This window comes from Andrena cerasifolii, chromosome 9 (assembly GCF_050908995.1).
Source record: "Andrena cerasifolii isolate SP2316 chromosome 9, iyAndCera1_principal, whole genome shotgun sequence".
Lineage (NCBI taxonomy): Eukaryota > Metazoa > Arthropoda > Insecta > Hymenoptera > Andrenidae > Andrena > Andrena cerasifolii.
In genome coordinates this window covers 14,181,351-14,202,784 of record NC_135126.1, presented here as the reverse complement: position 1 = coordinate 14,202,784, position 21,434 = coordinate 14,181,351, and the positions used below count along the sequence as shown (strand labels likewise).

Sequence of the window (21,434 nt, the reverse complement as noted above, 5' to 3'; positions counted from 1 at the left end):
ACTTACATAAATTATGTAACGTAAGAAGGATGATGTGTAAAGCAGAACGCTACTCAGGGGGCACAAGCGAGCGAAGGAACAAAGTAGCTAACAATGATGCGCGAAAATAATTAATCTCGTGATCTGAAATGACCTTTCACACGCTCGAAGCCCGTCCCACCTGAAAAATGGCCTGTCAAGGGAAGCACGGTCGTAATGAGCGGAATCTGTGACTTTTGAATGCGTGGTACAAGGTACTATACTATCTAAAGTACCGCCCAAGTTCTTTCGTCGCGACAAGTACCATCAGTCATCCCTTTATTCGAATGCTCGATACGCTTCGGCGATGGAAGGACAGAAAGGTCTCACGAAAAAACGCGTGCCTACTCTTTGAAAAGTTGGTGAGGCAATGCCGTGTCAATCCCGAATGAATCACAGCTATGTTTATTAGAAATTTTTGTAATTGTTCCACGACCTTTTTAATTCTAACTGCGGGATCGCGTGCCCAGCATTAACAATAAGTGGCGTTTCGAAACTTCTGACAGCCTTAAATTATACAGCACTAGCTTAAACTACCCGGCGTTGCCCGGGCTTCTTATACGTATCTATAACGTCAGCATTAATGTTTTAAAATTAACTGGCGCCTTCATTAATTATTACGCAGTGCCTGGACGGACTGCGTGGCTGCTGCGAATGCTTCATTAAAATCGTCATTGCCCGGCTTCCTTTTGTTACAGAAAGAATCGTTTGCCCCCTAATAACGGTGACTGGCGACAAGAACATCATTCGTACAACAAATTCTGACGCAAATGAAATCTATATCAAGTTTTATTCAACTCAACTTCGTACCATTTATGAACTATGAGGGGTCGTTTCATCCCCTAAATATGCAAATGGGCCAAAATAGAAAGACACGTATTTTTCGGTCCTCTGAAACGTATCCAAAAACCAAAGCAATCGGAGGTGGACACCTTGGAACCTCTCCTTGTAACTTTTTAATACTAAAGGTTGCTTGTAAATTTTAGTTGACATCCTTATAGATCGCTGTACACAATATTTTCCAACTGGAAATTCATTAAAATTACGAATTACTAGTTGGAAAACGCTGAACAGGTTGCTACATCTTAGCATACCAGCGAATGGAATTCATTAATGAGTACCTTTTACATAATTCTGTTTTGTATAACATCAATATAGCTGTTTCTTAATTAGGAATCTCTTGAAAATATGAAGGTACAGTCTCTATTTTAATCGCATTTTTATTTATCTTTTCTTACTTCATCATACATCCATTAGTTCTTCTTTTTTAATTACCTACACTTCATTTAAGATCATTACCAATAATTTTTTACAGCAAATATAGTCGTCTATTTGTAAAATTATTTCAAGTCTAAAACGTTGATCACTAATTTCTAAATATGCCAATGAAGCAGTATAAAGTGAGCGTTTGTAATAAATACAGAGTATTACAATATTTATCTGTGAGGAGCCCAAAAAGGTAAAAATTCACATTTCTCATATTATCAAGAAGTAGGTAGATATATGTATATCAGTGTAGGTGTGGTCTTAATTAACGACCTTATTCCACATCGAACTTTGATCATCAAACACGAGTGAAGTTGAGAGTACTGTCGTACATTAGATATCTACTTGCGTGGCATTAATTAACATACCTACCCGTTGACACACGCAGGAAGCTATTATTTCAGTAAACAGCTTTTCGTCATATACACAACGCCAAAAAGCTTTCCTGACGGCTTTAATACCTACTTCACATCCAATCAATATTCTTGCTCCCTTGGAATCCTCCGTTTTAACCCTTCGCGAACATATTACTTCGGATCTTCATTAAATCTTCACTTCATCAAGTTATCAAGTCAACGCGCATTAAGAATTTCACGTGTTCGCTACCCAGAGCTTGCAGCTGCTGCTCCCTGTTTCGCAATCGATACCTTTTATCCAGTAACATTTCCACAGATCATTTTTTATTCGTCTATTATTATACATTCATTGTGCAGTTTCATTCACTTTTTGGTAGGTACTTATGAGATGGAAGGATTTGTCGATCGATACCTAAAGATAATGTTGATATACTTTCAACTGTACACTGACAATATATATATATATTTCAAAAGTATGTCAATTATCACTATAAATATTAGTGGCAAGTACTTGTGCTTTCTTTATTAAAATTTTGGAGTAATAAGATGATGGCTCAGAATCTTCAATAAATCGAATAAGATGTATTGTGATGAATTGTCACGTAAGAAGTTAGAAATAATTTGAATTTTCTTTTCTTGTTTGTTATTTTTTCTGTATTATTCTACCTGTATTATTATTTGGAGTAAATGAATATCGACTTAGAAACTCCAGGACTGTGATGCACCTTATAAACTTAGACTATATTGGTGCCTATATAGTTATGCCGAAAGCTACAACCCTCGATGACCAGAAACTGAGTTTAGTTTAAAGGTTTTAATTGTTAAAGGAAAGTAGCTTTATTATTTCTATTGGATATGTTTTAATAGTGTGTAGTACAATTAATATTATTTAAAAAACTTCTGTACCTTCTGTTTTTTATCCAAAAATGAAACTATGGCTTGGTAGTTTTAATAATTGTATAATGTGAGAATTGTTCTATGGGTTGGTAATTTTTTGCAAAGTAAATATCACGAAATTATGGGATCCATATTGCGTTTAACTAATTTTTTGTCATTCTGAGGGTTGGTAGCCTTTTGCATAACTACTTAGGCCCATTTGATCTACCTACTACAAAGTTTTAATACAACCTTTGCCACGAATCGTTTGTTCCTTAAAAATTTTGTAGCCCTCCCATTGAACGTTTTCTTATATTGTTGACAGCATACAATATAGTTATGTGTTCTGTTTTCAAAGAGCCCCGTATTCCCATGCTTTCGATTCACAGTGAAATAATTACTAAGTTACAAATCCACGATGGGACAAAAATACAATGTCTCACGTGAGACTTTAATCTCATGATACAATTATTTAATTATTTTATTTCTTTTTAATTATTTTGCCATTAGTTTCATGACGCCAGACTCTCATGAGGCAAGTTTCATAATATATTTTCAAAAATCTCATCTCTTTCAACAATTTCCATCATTAATCTCGTGTAAAATCTCGTCGTGGATTCGCACCTTTAGAGAGCGAAGAATCAGGGAGACTAAGCAGCGAACACGTCGAGAGTCGCTTGCAAAAAGGAAGGAAACGAATTCTTCGGCAAAACGCTTTTTATTTATATACAAAAATCACAAGTTAAAGTATACGTATTATATATACTATCGACGCTCGAAACGCGTCCTCGCAGCTGCGATGGCGTCGTCCATTTTTCCGCGTTTTACGTTTGAAAGCAGCGTGCGCGCATCGGCACGATCCTGTCGTAAACTGCTGAACAGTGCGCATTACTTTCTTCTATACAGGTAAGATAAAGAATCTCTTGATGTATATAGTCATTATATACCGACTGGCGTCACGCCATACTTGTTTTTTTTTTCTTGTTATGTATAATCCTAGATTAATATACCACGCTATATTTATTTTTATGGTTGCATCGGAGGCTCGGGGTCGGTTCTGTCCATGGCAAGCTGGCTCGGAATCAGGTCACGTTTGAGGTATAGTTGGGCTGATTAACCTGTGGGGGTCAGAAATTTGTTACTTCTAAACTCCAATATTCTCATGCACCCAACATTCAGCAATTAACAACATCGTTATAATCCTACGAACAGAATATACTTCAGCCCCTTCCACGTCACCATCAAATAACACAGGCCTGCGACGAACAACCTTTGCCCATACTTTAGCTGTTTTTAATATATCTGTAGGTTTCACGTATCACTACTAATTTCATTCAGTCGCATATTGCGATATGAAAAACGTACGCGGCGAAGCAAATCTGAGGTTCTTTTTGCGTTTAAAAGTCCAAATTCCTGTGAAACTGGTATACATTTTTAAAAAAGTTCGTGCGACTCTCAAGAATGTTTCAAAGCAAAGCTATCAAATCCTCCTTCAGAACCAAAATCATCAATGCTCTTCGATGGGATTTCAAAGGTTTCCCAGCTACTTCTCCTGAATTATATTCCCGTGAAGCGCGAATATCGATTCGGCGAGCACAGGGGTTGCGCGCAAACGAACAAATAAACCCGAGCGAGCGTTAAAGGGTCAGAGTGTCGTTAAGGCAGGGGAAAAGGACCGACCTCGGCCAGGTGGTCGTGGTTGACCGCCGTCGTCCTCCTCAGGGTGAGCTGCGTTCCAGTCGAGCGCCCTCTGGATCTCTGGTGGTATCGGCGGTGCCGTGGGGATGTGGGAGCCTTGGACTTGGAAGCCATTTTCATCAGCGATGTACGTGATGCTCACTTGCTGGCCGTCGGGTGCCGTGTAGGAGTCCGAGCCCTGCGAGACCACCGGTGTCTCATTGTCCACCTGCTTCGGCTGCCCTGACTCCTGATGGCTGATTCCGTTGCTCGTCTCGAAGCTGGACAATAATTGGAAAAGGGGCGCTGAGTTCCGCGGGTCGAGGGTAAAAACAAGTACTACGAAGAGCAACTCAGATTGTTGCTAGCTTTATGGTTCCCCGAAAAGGTCTGGAGAAATGAAGACGTTCGTTTGATTGGTTTACTAATTGGCGAGGCTATTCTTCCTGAAGATGAGGAACAGATGCTGTATCTAAAGTAATACGGTATCCTTTCTGGAGTGGAACCTTATTGGAAGTGGGATCTTATTTTAGTTTTTAAATACTTAATTAATATGCAAATAATTATTTTCGCTAAGTCTCCAATTCAAGGCTTTCAGCACTGATCTCGATAAGAGAAGGTGAATCACGGTTTGGGCAGTTTCTCGAATATAATAACCCACTGCAAGGGAAGATTTGGTTGCGGTGTGAGACAGTTCGACGATAATTAATATCGTGGCGCGCAAAGAAAGGCGACTCCTCCTGGTAGGTGGAGGATAAACATTTAGCACAGAAGCGATCACTCCTACCTAGAAATAGCACTGCAATGCAAAGTAGAGGTTGCAGTGGGCGACAATTGCGGATCTCGTGAATAAACCAGTGTCATTGGACTTGGATACCTATTATCCTCTGTCCATTGTCTTCGCGGTGCGTAATTACATTGCTGATTGTATGTGTCAGCAACGAAAGGTCTCGCGTTGCGACTTGCCACGCGACGTAGAATGCCCAGCGAACCTTTTGACTTTGGATTTGGTTAATGAGTTAATTAAATGCTATCAACGCCGGTAGCTTTGTACATGGTTGCTAACACAGTGGAAGAGGAATGGACAGTCGTCGAACTAATTTTTCATTAATTCAGCAGTACTGCTGTAAGTGTGCCACGCTTCCTTTGTAACGAAGATAAATTATAGACATCCAGAAAAAAATAGGAGAAACAGGAAAGCGTGGAAATCTCTTCCATTTCTACGAGCGTTCCTCTGTTCTGCTTTTCAAAGAACGATAAATTCCGACTGGGCACGTGATACAATGCTTCTTTGTCTGTCGTACAATCGTTACCTCTGTGCCTTTCTTTCGCAGCTTTAATCTATTTCTCGTCTGTTAGGAATAATGGAAAATTCAGTGTCCGTCAATTTCGTGACGAGGGATTGGATAGTGACGACAGTCATTTCTTTATAGCTGTACACAGATCCCCTGACGAGAACTTACTTGTTGACGTAATTGCCATCGAAATTCACTTCGAGCTGTTGAGACGTGATCACCGCATCTTTGTCAGCGCCACCGGAAGGTCGTTGTGGTGCAGCTAGTGTCCCTGTCGTACAGAGTACGACCGCCAGTAACGCCTGAAACAAATTTCATTACAGCAGCAGAACAATGGGGTGGCAGAATAAAATATCGATCGTAAAGATTGCATTAATTCTTCCAAAGGAAGATAATCATTACAGAACAAAAACGCTAGAAATAGTCGGTCACGTTTCAAGTAAAAGCTACTCCAAAATCCCCCAAAACGGCTTGAAAATTGTACTGAATTTATCATCGATACTTTCGTTAAATGCGCTCGATAAAACTGACGACTCTAGCGCTCCAAAGTTCGGATTAAAAAAAAATGTATTCCTGACAATTAGTCGAAGCACTAGTTTCGCAAGAATGATTGCAGAGCAAAGTAGGTGCTGGCAATGGTGCCGGTTGCATCAAAGACGCAACTCGCTGCCGAAAATTCAGTCCAAAACTATAGGGAAGCAAGTAGGCGCGATAGGATCGGCTCGGTGTCGATCGCTAATGGCGAGCAGCGCCCGCGCCAATTAAGTTTAATTGGAAGCTGAGGGTTTAGGTAAGTCTGCCTCGTGATTGAAAAGAGAGGTAGCTCCTGGGAAGCCCGTGGACAATGGATGCCGATCCCTAGCGCCGTTTGCAAAACCTTTCGTTCAAATATTCATAGAATTCGTGAAAGGAACGTCTCGCGGTGGCGTGGCACCGTGTGGAGCGGCTACAAAGGGCAACTGGAAGATGATAATGCCTAGGAGACTGCACGACGCGGTTACATCAGTTGCAAATGACATTATGAAATACAGGGTAATGGCAGGACGAAAGTGGTTGCCGTGTAATGCGCCCGTTTTTCTGCGCACGTCCGTGAAACGTGTAATTTCGTTCAAGAACACCGCCAGCCACGAATCTGCCCCGCGAAATATTCCCGCCCCTAAATGTCAGCCCGATCGGATCGCGTTTCATCATTGTCGTTTGCCTATGGGACGAGCACGTTTCTCGCGGACACTCCTTTGTCGCTCGAGAAACAGCTGGCAACAGTTAGAAACGAATGAAAAAGGGAGGAGAGAGAAGAAAGCCGTTTTCAACCCCAAAAGGGTTCTCCGCGTACTTAACTATTTTTTTACACTCGAATTCATTGAAATTTCTGCGAACTTAAGGGATCGATTAAATCTGAAATTAACATATAATTTTGAAAAACTTGAAATTTGGAGGACTCCGTCTCCGTATCTATCACGAGTCACCCTTCTGACCCTTTAAGACGACGCGGACCGACCTCCGTAACGTGTGCTCGGTTACCGATCGCGCAGCATGAATGGAACTCAATCCAGGACAAGACTTTATTCTCGTAACACGGAGTGTAATCGATATTTCGATTCTCCTTGACCGTATGACCGAGCTGGAACAAGCGATCGCTTCCTACGTGTACCAGCTCAGACAATGGGACCCGCAGAAGGCCAGACGCAACTGTTTGCAGTGGAGAAAAGTGCGAAGAAGGAAGTCACAGGTACTTGGAAAGGATACTAGAGAATATTCCGAACAATTTTTCTCTGCTTCTCCCTTTTCTGTCGAAGCGAAAATGATCTTCTGAGTTGGGGATTCGCGAGGATCGGCTCGTGCAATTATTATCCTCGATGGAAATCTCGAGGCATATGGAATTACTATTAAAAAGGAGACCACGTGGAGTGGTGGGCACTAATTTTACGAAGGGAAGACACAAAATATTCGACTCTCACTTGGCCTATCGCATAGACACTCAATGGATTACGAATTATTTAGCAGTGAAACTTGTGCAGCAAAGGTGAATAAAGAGAAATGTATGAATATTCGTTTTTTCCCTTCGGAATATTAAAAAAATCAATTGAAACGTGAATAATCATACAAAATTAGCGGTGTGCTATAATGAACTTCTAAATCCGGATTTCTATGTCGAAAGCAATTTGAAATCAACGCCATCCCCATTGTTAAATATCTCGTAAACTGTTAAGTGTCCACGCGGGAGATCAAGCATGGATGAAATATTCTTTGCTTGTGTATGTATTTACAGAGTCGCGCGAAAATCAGTGCGAGAGACTGCATTCGGTCTCCTCGTAAACTGCTAATTGATCGCTGGCCCGCTGTTACGCCGAGGAAATGACAAAGCGCGGAAAATTTCACAAGTGTTGCAGAGAACGGAGGTGGAATTACTGGTAATGACGCCGCGCGTCCACCGGTTCTCTGAAACGTGCAATAAGACAGATTATGAAAGAACGAAAGACGCTTCTTCATTCATAAGGTCAAACGACCACGGGGAGAAGCTCACCGCGAGCTACACCAACGCGTCCCGATCGATTCGGTGACTGTCGATTCCATTTTTTCCACCTTTCATCCGTGACATTCTAAACGGGGGAGGTGGGGTACTTGTCAGAGACGTCGAAACGAACACGCTGGCGTTAGAAGTTCTAAATCACTTTCAAATTCTAGCCCTCCACTTTGCCTGGCGTATGCTTTTTTGTTTCACGAATTTCTAATGAGTTTTTCAGGTCTATTTTTATTGGTAACCAGGTTCGTTCTGCTTGGAATAAATTAGTCAAAGCAAATAGAAATATATAGAAAGCTACGGATTTTTTTTTTTTAATGAAGGTAAATATTTTGGATTAATTATTACGTTAACGTTTTTTTTCTAATTTTCATATTTCAAAAATAGCAGCAGACAAATGACTGCAAATTACGAAATGGGAGCCAGTTTTTTTTAGTTACTTGTTCACGAAATTACATTATGCGTATATTATAGTGTGCACTCTAGACACAGGTGAATTTATTAATATTTTTCTCTAATAAACAGCATGACACTTTTAGTAATACCTACCATAAAAAATGACACAGTAATATCTACCATAAAATATTCAAAACCTTTCCATATCAAAAGCCATCGTGTTAGTACTTTCTTTCACGCATCACTCCCACTGTAATCTTTTTTGAACCACTTTCAAATTATCTACTATATTTTTCTCTCAATAAGTGGGAGACCAATTTTCCCTTATCGAAGCTCCCGACAAACTAACCGATACGCGCATCGCCAATAATAATAGAAGCAAAGACACAACACGAACTTTGCCCGCGTATCTCTCATCTCAACATCATAAATTTTAATTAAAACATGAATAAGATAGGCCTTTTCAAGCAAAAAACTTCCGTGGTCCACGACTAATATTTCAGATATAGTCATTTAGTAGAAACGAGGCTGGTTTACAGAAAATAGACGAAAATGTATAAATGTCTCTGAAGTGCCAAGTTGGCCTGATAGTAAATCTGACCAAGCCTACTTTTTAAAAAAATGAGTCTTGGGTCTTTAGCAGATGCCAAGAATTTTATCTTTTAGTAAAGACCAAAATCCCATTTTTGGAAGAAAGTGGAGTTCGTCAGTTTCACCAACGAGCCAACAACGAGTCTTCAGCCACCGCGGTATCTTCGTGTAAAGTGGCCTTAATATTATTACACACTATTGTGTACGACGTGATAAAAAAAGCAGTGGCTGACGTAACTTCTTTCTTTCTTCAACGTTCGTTCTTCCTCATAGAATTTCATTTGCTTTGCTTAAGTAGCGTAACCAGCAAAGTGGCGTGAAAGATGTCACGATTGGAATCCACGGCGATACGCGCGTACGAAAGTATTCGGGATCCCCATCGGTGTCACACTTTATTCCTTCGCAATTGTACTACCTCGAAGAAAAAGAAGGTGTCGACACGAGTGAGGCAATCGCGTGTCGTCGTTCATCGTAATTGTTATGGTAATTGTATTCTTAATTTCACACCCGTTCGACGTCCCCCTCCCTCGAATTCTGGTAATTCTAATCGCACGCGATCGCAATGGCATCCTTAATGAAGATCCCCCAACGCCCCGTTCCTGATCCTGTATCAGAGATCGGCGGATCGATGCGAAAAGGAAGATGCCAGTGGAAAGCAACAAAATTAGCGATGAGCTTGTAACGAAAGAATTCCACCCCTGCAGGAATTCAATTCGTTTGGAGTTTGCCGTATAAAATTCTGTTCGATTCAGAGCTAATCTCCGGAGAGATGAAAATTTCCTTCAGCTCCTCGCGAGTAGAGAAAGAACGTGGTTGAATGGAGAAGGCGAAGCCTCGAGGTGGAGAAGTCGCGACGTGCATTCAGCAGGTGACATAACGGTAATATCGAAATCCTACGTCGGTAATCGGGTGTACAATTATCCTGATGCAAGTCCTGTGCAATTTAAATGTTACCTGCTCGCGGTGAAAGGACTGCAACTTCCCCTGACAATATTATTACGCGTGTTTCGGCGAAACAACCATCAAGTTCAACGATGATACCTACTTACGTGCCACGAACAAGAACTTTCTGACTAAACTTTGACAATCTTCAGAGGAATAAACAGCAAAAAAAATTGTGCTTTAAAATTATCAAAGAAAGCTTCATCTTTCGAAATTTATATTAGCTATCGTTGTGTATTTGGAGATGGAGCTGCATCGACGTGAAAAGTGTCGTCGCGATTACGACAGCTGCCCTTTTCGTGAAATCGAGGCACTTTTTTACGAGTGAAAATTCGCAAATCGGCTGAACGTTAGAAAGCTTGTTTCTGTCAAAATACCGCCAGTGTGCTGATCGATGTGCAAATTACGCTCGCGCCGTTGATTGCAATTTAGCTCGGGAGACGACAGGGTTTTCATGAAATTACAACAAAAGAGGGTAAATCAGTCGTACATTATCGGATCAGTATCTACATGGGAATAATTATCGCGTAACGTTATTACATCCAATAACGAGTCGGCGTTAACGCGCGAAGCTTTCGTTACCTCTAGATGCAAAATTCCGCGGGCACAGAATCGGCTCAGCATTACACTCTTCCGTTTTACCATAACACGGTGTCCCGATAACAAAAAAAAATCGTCCCGTTGACGCGTCAAACTCGTGCTTCGCGTTTATCTCGGGCATTTTATTCCTCCAGATAGGACGCCGCGTTGCGGATAACGCGAAACGTTATCGCGCGGACGCGGTGCGATGTAACCGATAAAAAAACGTGGGAAGCGCAATATTATTCGCGTGCAAACAGTTCTTGGCTTTCATTAACAGTACTTCGATGCGTCAGACTAATATCAATAAAAGTCCATACTTTCTCGTCCCACTAATTACCCAAAAGTATAAAAAAAAGAAGAAGCACACCGAGAAAGATCTCAACCCCGCAGAATTCATCAGAATTTTTTTTTTTTTCGTTTTTTGAAATCGAATATGCTCTTATCGGTACCTGAGGTTGCTATCACCCGGTCCATGCTCGTCTCCCCTCGAAATACCAAAGCGAACCGCGGTCACAGGGAATAATCGCGGGAGGAGGCAGGGCTGACGGAGAAGATGGAAGTTTTCCCCCATAAACAATGCAAATCAATGGCCCCACGTTGGACACCCAGCACGGACGATAATTCACTGGAGTGTGCTAGCAGCGTTGAAGCCGAGGCTTATCTAGCCGCTGGAAACCGAGTCTCGCGGGCTACTGTCGGCCGCGTGTCTTACGGACTGTGCACCTACCTTGATAGTGAACATAATCTCTCTGTCACACAGACACCGGCGATGAAGCGGTTAGGATGCAGATGGGTCGTGGTACTTGTGCTTCTTCGTCAGATGCTTCGCCTCTTTATATACACGACCGTAGCAACGTGGTACAGTGAAAGGGGTCATCCCTGCCCTCTTCACAATGCACTTCTTCTGACCAGTGCATCTTCGGAAAAATGTGCTCGGATGAATCGGGAATAGAGATTTTTCACCGTGACACCGCGATACGCGCCTCGACGATGGACCAGAAATTTTTCGGCGCGATGGACGAGTCTCCCCGTCGTCGTTTTTTCATTTCGCACGGAGTTTTATGCAGGCGTAACCTCGAAGGTTCGCGACAGACGGGCAGACGTTTCGAGAACGAGAGGAAGCTGAGGAAGCGAATTGGCACCTCCTTATGGCTCGGATTGAAGGTTTCTTAAAACGACTTGGTGGACAGGAAACGACTGAAGAGTGCGGCAGAAAGGGGCAGCTCCGAATGTATTGACTTTTGGAGCACTAATCAAAATAGTGTTAAGGAAATAGTTTTTGACATATGTTTAAAGTATTGTGCATATTTAAAATCTACGTATTGACAGGGGAGTTATTAATATTACTATTGTAAGTAAGAATATCTTCTCTCCGTGGTGGGGTGAAGTTGAAAAATTTGAAGCTGCCCCCTTTTTGTATAAAAATCCACTTGTCTGGGTAAATAATTACATTAAACAGCATTATTGTGTTGTAAAAGTATGTATTAGGACACGGAAGCATATCAGAAAACATCAATCTACGCAATTATAGGAAAATTATAGTGAAACATGTTTACTAAATCATGAAATACTCTCAAAGAACACTGCAAAACGAGTTTCACCTTCAGTTAACTCACGGTTAATTTTTTCTTACACTTAATGTTGCCTACAACTCAATCTCGGCAAATTATGGCTTGAATTGGCAAGATGGTAGAACGTGAAGCTGAGGGGTACCTACTAATGGCACGTGTGACTAAGAGTTTTTAGTTGTAATGAGAATAACATTTTTTTTATTAGTAAAGTAGTATTGCGAAAATGCATAAATAAAATTACAATTATTTCTCTGGTGCGTTCTATATCGATACCTTGACGATCTTGTAATATAATAGTGATTGCTATTTATTCTATACGCCACAGTGTTAGCAGCTTCATATCTTGGATGTCGTGTCTAACAAGATACATCCGTGTCACGAATTCCATGATCTACAATCTCCATGAATCTACGTATTGGTGGTCAGCTGTTAGTCAATGACTAACTATCGACTCTTTCCACTTAAAAATTGTATTTCAAACACTTGACTTCATTGTTGTTATGGGACTGATGTCATTTAAAAAAAACGTCGGTACTGGGACTTTCGGCGCCACATTGATTATATTTCCCCTCGCTGTCTGGGGTTTTGTTTAAAATGGAATATGATGTAGCCCATGTAAAATCAGGGGGAAAGGCATTATTGTACTGATTTCGAATTTTGTTTAAAAATTACAGCGTTGTGAATTTTGTAATTTTTGCCCGTTTTCGTGAAAATGCGTTGTGCTTATGAATTTTGATCTCGGAAACTATTTATCATAGGTACTTACTCAGTTGATTCTTTTTTTATTTTGATCGCGAAGGATCGACCTCTTGAATGCATTTTTCTTAGGATGAAAAATCATTTTTGCAACATTGAAAATTATGAACACATTCTTACTTTGGGAATTTCGGTTCGCGGTTGCCGTTTTTAAAAATCCGAAAGAATACTACCATTTATACCCGCAGAAGAGTTTTACTAACCCACTCTTGGGCAATGACATTTTTGTTTTATAATAATCAGATTTGTAAGTGATACGAACTTGGGTGTTCGTTGATTATTTGTTGAATAAGTGATGGAAAGCACGAGGTGTTGGGCCCCTTCCATCAGGAGAGGATAAACATGGATCAGGAAGGATGGCAAGGATCAGATCAGTTCGATTGATGGGGTTAAAAGGGTTGGAAGTGAGAAAACGGACGAAGCTAATGAATTGTGCTGAAAACAGTGATCATCATTGGCCAATCAAATTCTTACACCCTGAGATGTATTCAAGTAGGCAAGGATATATTTTACAAATACATATCACTTTCGACTTTCGATTACATAAATTAGAATGGACAGACGAGCATGCTGTTCCCTTACAAGCTCACTGTGCAGCCATATTATCTACCTGTCGCTGGCACTAGAAGCTTACATAGCTTTACACAACTATCACAGGAAAAAATTATGCAAAACTTGTTCGTCCCATCCTTATCCTCTCCCGATAGAAGGAGCCCACCACCTTCTCGCGCTTTTCATCGAGCAATGCCACTTTTTCAACAAATAATCAACGACCACACAAGCTGGTACTCATAAATCTGATTATTATAAAAAAAGTCTCAGTGACCAAGAGTCGGTTGGTAAAACTCTACTGCGAGTACTAATTTTACAGAAAACACTTCAGCGAATATTGTAGTATTTTTTTTTATTTTTAAAAATGTGACCTCGAGCTGAAAGTTGGGAAATAAGAATTAATTTGTAATTTTCAGTGCTGCAAAAATGATCTTTTAACTTGAGATAAATTTGTTCAGGAAAGTCGATCCTTCTCGATTAAAATAAAAAAGGATTCAACTAAATACCTATGATAAATACTTTTCGAGATAAAAGTGCACAAGTACACCACATTTTCACGAAAATAGACAAAACTCGCAAAATTCAAAGGACTGTATTCTTCAAATAAATTCGAAATCAGCAAAGTAATGATTTAAACACCCTCCCCTACAAATTCACACGGACTACATCATATTCCATGTTATACCAAATCCCAGACACCGAGAGAAAGAAGTGATCGATTTGGCGTCACTATTATAACGGAAATACGTTCATATTTAATACGTTTCAATTATTTTAAGTGAATATTTGATTATTGGACTGCTTGAAAATCCTGAGAAACTACCGGATCAATCTCATCGACAGTTTTTAGCCATATTTATGTGAAGGATTGATGAAGTTACAGAATTTAATTTGCTAATGCAGGGTTACGGTTACGAGTAAAGTGAAGAAATAAAAAGGTTACGGTGGCGGAGGGGAGGTCGAGAATGAAATGAGGTGAACCAAGATGGAATGAAATAGAGAAATAAAAGTGTCGAAAGTAAGTGATTTGCTTTTCTTTAATATTCCTTTAAATTTACCGGTACCTAGTAATTGAATTCGTGATTTGAGTAGGTAGGTAAATAAAAAATAAAACTTTTGGTCTAGAAATTTAACTTATAAGTATCAAAAATAAAAAAAAAATAAGGAACGTATGTATATGTATAAAACGAAAGGAAATACAGTCGAGATTAATCTTATTAGTTCCAAGGTTAATTATCAGTACTAGTATTAATCTACTATACAAAATAAAGAACAATAGGAAAGACGAATCCTTTGCAAACGACATATGAGTAAGATAAGATAAAGAAAGAAAACGCAACGACAACTGGAGTGCCATAATAAATTAGAAATCGCATCGCATTCGTTCCCACTTGTCCCGAATAATCTCAGGCGTGAATGAGAGAACAGCGTCGCAATGGAGACGAGAAGAACGGAGGAGAAATAGGAAGATAATTGGTACTTCATGCAAGGTTCTACCGGATATTTGTTCGCAATTTTTATGAAATCGAACAAAACATACTTGCAATTGAATGCCAAGCCGCGTAAAGGGTTGCAGTGTCTAGGCCACATAGGATTGTATAGAATGGATCGTAGTGGGGAAAATCTTCGCTTCCTTGAATCGCTTTTTCACAATTCGCTTCGCGCAGGTATATACAGTTGCATTACCCATGTCTCTACATGAAATATACTGGCGCCATTTATTATCATCGCATTTAACTGACTAACGCATCATTTCAGTCGCACAGAAAATTCAATCGATATTGCTCATTACGGGTGATTTTAAATTAACATTCGTAGCCTTAAATTCCATTAACGAATAATAAATTAATCGATGAATTTTGAAGCTGTAACGTGTTTAAGTATATACAATGGCGAAGAAAGTACTATATTTTGGTAATAGAAGAATTAATCTGGCGATGAATTGAAAGGGAAGAAATATTCCGAAGATAATGCAGAAGAGATGCACAACAAGCCATGAAACCGCTTATTTGGTATTTCCTTGATTCCGCTGAATCGCGAAATAGGCTTAGAAATCTCTTCTATGTCGTACGATAGTTTCTCAGAACTAAAACTTCCATTCATAATATTGCCTGATCATTGCAGCACGTTCTAGCATGTTGTGTTTCTCAATCCAGAAGAAATTTATCACTAGAAAGTAGGCATTATTATATTCCGTATAGCGCATGAAATTCTTATGGAGACTGTTTCGAAACGAAATTTGTAGTTTACATTTACAATTTAACATATGATAAAATACTGAAAAAAAATTTCCCCGCTTCTTTTTAAATTCCTTCAAGTTAATTATGATTTATGCTCGTCAACTGCGCGCTGACATTTAGCAACTACCACTTTTGCTATTTACCGTAATTGCAACGCGTGCGATACGGAAACTGAAACAGTCCTGGACAAAGCGTGTGGTTAGCGTCATCCAAATCTGACGTGACGCAAATTTAAGTAAATTGACGACAACTTGCCACGGTATGGGAATATCAGTGTTCTAACGCATCAATCTTCTATTTAACCCTGACATTTGCCGCACCAACTTCCAATCGACGATAATACATCAAAGTCTACCTGAACGTAAATTTCAGGACTCTGCCAACAGTTCTCATACCACCTTTACTAGTCCAAGTAACCACCATAGTGTTGAACAATGAGATATGTATATGTAAAGAAGAAACGAATAATAGTTTTTTGAACTTTTATTTAAATTGTATGACTATCAAATGAAAGAATATATTATAATCCAAGACAAAGATTGTTTAGATTATCTTGTAAACATTTTTGTAAATTCGTATGGCTGGTAAGTGTATTTAATTATTTTAGTATTTAATGTTACGAGGTTTGTCATGCTACTTATTCTGGAATGTTTATTTTTCACCTGTGGTGCAAACCTTATGCAGCGACATTTATATAAACAAATGACTGTCAGTCAGATGAATGCTTATGTAATTCTTTATTAACAAAAATTGTATTTACAAATCTTTTTTAATTTGTGTATATGTATATGCTCGTATAATTTTGATTACAATTATTTATTCACGTTAATCACGCTTTACTTGGCAATTTTTTACTTTCTCGTAACTCAAACGAAAAACCATTACTTTTATATTACAAGTGGATTGAATGAATTCTACAGCAGGGACTGAAATGTTACGTTTTACTAAAACAGCTAACTACTTTTGATGGCCCATAATTTGCAATGCCACTGATGCAAACGTTTCGCGAGAGCAAATTCAATGAATCGTTTCATTCGGTGATAGAAAATTGAAAATTTTAGATTGAAAGGTGAAAGCTGGAAGGAAAAAACTGAAAATTAGTCGTCGTCTAGAAATACCAAGCGAATTCTCGGTGTCAGATTAAAAGTCCTTGTAATATCGAGAAGTTAGAATTTCGCGTGCTCTGTGCGTCGATTTTTTGTTGTTGTTGTAGTTGTTCGTAGCCTTGAATAACATAAGTAATCTCTATGACGGTGCTTCGGTTTCGTTACGTGATCGATTCGAACGCGTTATGATTCACCGTTGTGCAGAGATGAAAAGGACGAGTCAATTGTAAGACGAATTCAACGCAGAAATATCCAGCAGCCTGCAGATTTTTATTGTCCTCCATTTCTGCCGGTAACGTAAACGGATTTGCATAAATACGGCCACGCGACAAGAGAAAGGTATATTGTCCCGGGCTAATGAAAATTAATGGTATCACCATCGATTCATGACTTAATTATTGGAATGTGCACGAATGTGTGTATAACGAATGGAATTGTTAGTTTCCAGATATATGTGCGACGAATATTTGATACGATCGTTTGTATTAATTTTACACTGGGTCATAGTAAATTGAGTTCCTAACACAGAATTAGTTGTATCGTTAAATATCGATCGATATCCATAACCCACTGTCCGATAATGCATTACAATTCATACCTATATTACACAAATGACGTTACGCACGAACCTGCATAGAAAATGAAAAGAAATAATAACGTTAGAAGTGGTGTTAAATATTACGTGGTTAATATCGTCGGAACAGCAATCTAAACCCCATTAAAATATAAAATGTGGATCGCGCACTAATTGCATTATATTCGAATAAAGGGAGAAATTGCATTAACATTGGCAGATGATTTTGTGTTATTAAAATCACTCAGTTTAATACAGAATTAATGAACCGCCTACAGCTACATTAGCGATGCGGCTAATAATAATCATTGACGACTTCGTATCATGAATGGCTGATATTGCTTGCTGATTAGAGAACCGATTCTAGTTGCAAATGTATGTTTTACTACTTTTGTACCCCTTATCTCCGCGTGTTACATGTTCCATCTCATACAGTAATCTTAAACGAGTAATTACCACATTTAGATACTGAGTCTAACTGGACGTTACGAAAATAACGTAGGATCCATTTTTAAAATTACTTGCTATCGTGTTTTTAATTTCTTATTGTATATTCTATTTGACAGAAATCGTCACTTAGGAACTACTACACGTAAAGCAGCAAAAACTATGAAAACATTTCAAAACAGTTTCATTAACATGGAAAGTAAAATTATTTTAATTGATTTATTTTGATTTCCATATTATAAGTTAAAATTACAGCATCTAAAAAGGATTTGCATAAGCAACAAACTGTTCAACGTTAGTTTACAGTTTCTTTAACCTTTAGGGGACCGGCAAAGTCCTTTTTAGGGCTTTGAGTAAGCACGCTACTTAAAAATGATTTAAAGTATAAACACGTACGTGTGTGTTAGTATTCGACTGTGTTTTTGTGTTCAAAAGAACACAAAAATACGACAAAATAAAATAATTCCTGAAACAGCAAAAAAATACCAATAATAATTAATATAAATATAGGAAAAAAGAAGAAAAGGTGAGACCAAAACTTTTTACGTCTACGTTGTTAGCTCTGGGCAATGCTAAAAGGAAGTTCTCTGAATTTTGGTATGTGTTCGTTCGTTTAGGTAGGTAAAATTTCCATGTAAGTCAAACATTTTTACAGTCCGACTACAGCTTCGCGATCAGCAGTATCAAAAACCCCCAGACACACCTACTGTGTTTTTGCAATTAAGAAAAGGTTAAAAATTTAATTACCGTTCCCGAACGACAAAGTCCCTTTTGGGGCCTTGTCCCCAAATTCTGCACAAAATATACCTAAATATAAATATAAATTTAACCTAAAATATAAATTTTTGGAAACAGAAGACCACTATTGTTTTTAAAAAAATCTGGTCCTCTAAAGGTTAAATGCTTATCTTTGTAATAAATAATTATTATGTTCACGAACTTCTCAATTTTTCAAATTCAAAAAATTCATCTCCCATAATGTTTAATTAGATGTTTATACGCATATTAAATGCATATTAACCACCACCTTATTGGTCCACAAGATCACAAACAAAAATGAAATTTAGGAAGATGGAGAGAAACAAGCATTCACACTTTCAACGCTCGTAACTTCTTCATCCCCTTCGCCATATTATCCCACACAACTACCTTCACATTAAAGTGTCAGAAACAGAAAAGCTTCCAGCTCATACCCTAAATGTCCCTACTAACTAAAGACAGCATCAATCACCCTTATCTTCGTTAAATACTTCTTTTACCAATACATCTACATGCTTATCGTTTCGTCTGGCATTACCCATGAAAAAAATATCAATCCACCGTTCCCGATCGCGTAATCCCTAAACCGAGACAACCCATTAAATCAAGCTAACCGATTCGTCAGCGCAATATCATAAGGAATCATCGCGCGGAGGTTTTCGGTGAAACTCGTCCGTGGCATTAATGCCCGGCTGGGGATCCTGATTCGTTATTAATCTTCGTGTCGAATGTACCCCAGCCTTTCTCGCGAGGGTTCCACGGCCATACACCGACATTTAACATCGTGTCATTCATGCGCGGCGACACCGAACGCCATAGAACATGCACGATTCCCCGGACGACGATCTGCGCTTCCACGAATCGGGGAAAGCGGGCGCGTCTAAGAAATGTAGCAGGTTCGTCTGGGATGTGAAAGGAAGGATGACTCATTTTTTTCCCCCCATAACGAAGAATGGGAATTAGAAACAAGGAGGTCCGCGTATCCATCGCAGGAGGTTTTCCTTTAATCATCGATGAGGCGGATGGAGACAAAGAGTAAACAGTATGCATCTCGTTGGAGATTGAAATGTCAGAGTTTTCAGTCCTCGGCAGCGCTCGGCCGCCACTTTGAGCATAGCCGGAGCGCAATTCCGTTTCGCGTCGGCCGAGCTTCTTTCTTTTTAGGGACAGCGGAAAGGTCAGAAAAATCCTCGTTACATTGCGACAGAAGGTGTGTCACGTAGCTGATCGCGCGCGGCTCGCGGGCGAGCGGCGTGTAACTTATCCTTCAAAACTATCGGCGTCACCGAATAATCTCTCTAATCGCTTGGATCGCGCTACCCTCCTCGCGCTGGTACCTCTGTTCGCGAGGGATTTTCAGACGCAGGGGAATGAAATGTGTGCACTTGGGGAGGGAAGAAATGGAAAGGTAATGTATGAAAAAGTAGCTACAATAAAATTATTTTTTTTTTAATGAAAGAGGATTCCGTAATGAAATTGAAGGTGATTGAATATCCAAAGAAGGCGAAGCAGCTCGGTTAACAAGAACCGTTTAATGCGATAGAACGCAGGACAATGTTAAATTACCGCGTGACATTTACTAATGTTGGTACCTGGTGATTCCGCATACTTTCTGATTAATAACGATTCATACGTTTCCTTTTAATTAATTCCCATCGCTTGAGGAAGAGCGAAGTAAAGGACTTAAGCCAGACGTGGGCAGTCTGTTCAGGGCTGTCTGACGACGACAGCCACCATTCTACTTAATCGCCAGGCCGCTACAAATGCCAAGGGAATAACGCTGGAGCCCCTAATAGACGAAAGTTTCGAGCCAATCGACAATTACAGTGTTCAATTTTTAGCAACTACCTACGAAGTGCTTTCAAAGCGTTCCCCACTGTTTTTCTTTTCCCTAATTACCGAGACTGTGACACATACGTATAACGTTAGCGCGGAGAAATATTGAATAGAATAATTTTCGTTTCCCTAATTCTGCTATTGAATTTCTCGAAATCTTGCCAACGAAAAAGGTGCTCGTCCCATCGCTGCGTCATCCGCTTGGAGACATTTCAATTCTTTTCCCCAGCATGCTAAAAGCGCAGCATTCCGATGAGATGCAACTGCCTGGCGAGACTGTACGCGCAACTATGGACAAATCATGCAGCTCGCCCATGGAGTCAGCTGAGAGAAGATGAGACGATCAGGTAAGTTATGCGCGTATAGATCCCTCGCATAGATCGCGCGGGCACTGGTGCATCAGCTGGCAAGAACGGGCTGATGAAGAAAAAAAAACGATGGTTCGCGCGTGTTCGAGGAAACGTGCAGGATGACTGAAATTTTACGAAATGAAGAAGTACGTGTCGACGATAAAACCACTGCAAACGTGTGAACCAAGGTCGTACCAATGAGACGACTCATTTATTACACCTCGGAACACCGGAGGCAAAGAACGCCAACCAGCCGTTCCCATCTTAGACCTATCAAGTTTGGAAAAGGCGAGGGCGGATCCAGAGGGGGAGACAGGGGCGAAATATTGCGACATTGTGTATTATTCTGCATAAATAATTAATGCGAATTTAATTATAATTAATGTGAATTTAATTATAAATAATTAATGTGAATTTAATTATAAATAGTTAATGTGAATTTAATTATTTAGGCCAAAGTATCAGATAGAGATATTAAAATATATGTTACAAGCAAATTTGAAATCTTGTAAAAGAGGGTTGAAAAATGTACTTATGTCCTTTTCAATATTTCGCCCCCTCTAAGAAAGGCTGAATCCGCCTCTGTGAAAAAGGAACCTGTGCATCAAACAATTGCATTTCTATTTGCTGATAATAATCATTCAGACACTTGCACCTCGAAGGAAATATGTAATCCCTATTTCGCATAATATCTACTCGGTCGACGAACGTTGAAAACAACGA

The 21,434-nt window shown here is 39.6% G+C and overlaps 1 protein-coding gene across 1 annotated transcript; it reads right to left on the bottom strand.

The window, feature by feature from the left end:
• Positions 1-3,215: 3,215 nt before the first annotated feature.
• Positions 3,216-11,403, bottom strand: Cpr14 (cuticular protein 14). The gene is made up of 4 exons (XM_076820777.1): positions 11,248-11,403; positions 5,657-5,790; positions 4,197-4,474; positions 3,216-3,634 (listed from the first exon to the last, which is right to left on the bottom strand). Exons 1-4 carry the CDS (start codon positions 11,260-11,262, stop codon positions 3,630-3,632), a joined length of 432 nt encoding a protein of 143 aa, XP_076676892.1. The 5' UTR covers positions 11,263-11,403; the 3' UTR covers positions 3,216-3,629.
• Positions 11,404-21,434: the final 10,031 nt, after the last annotated feature.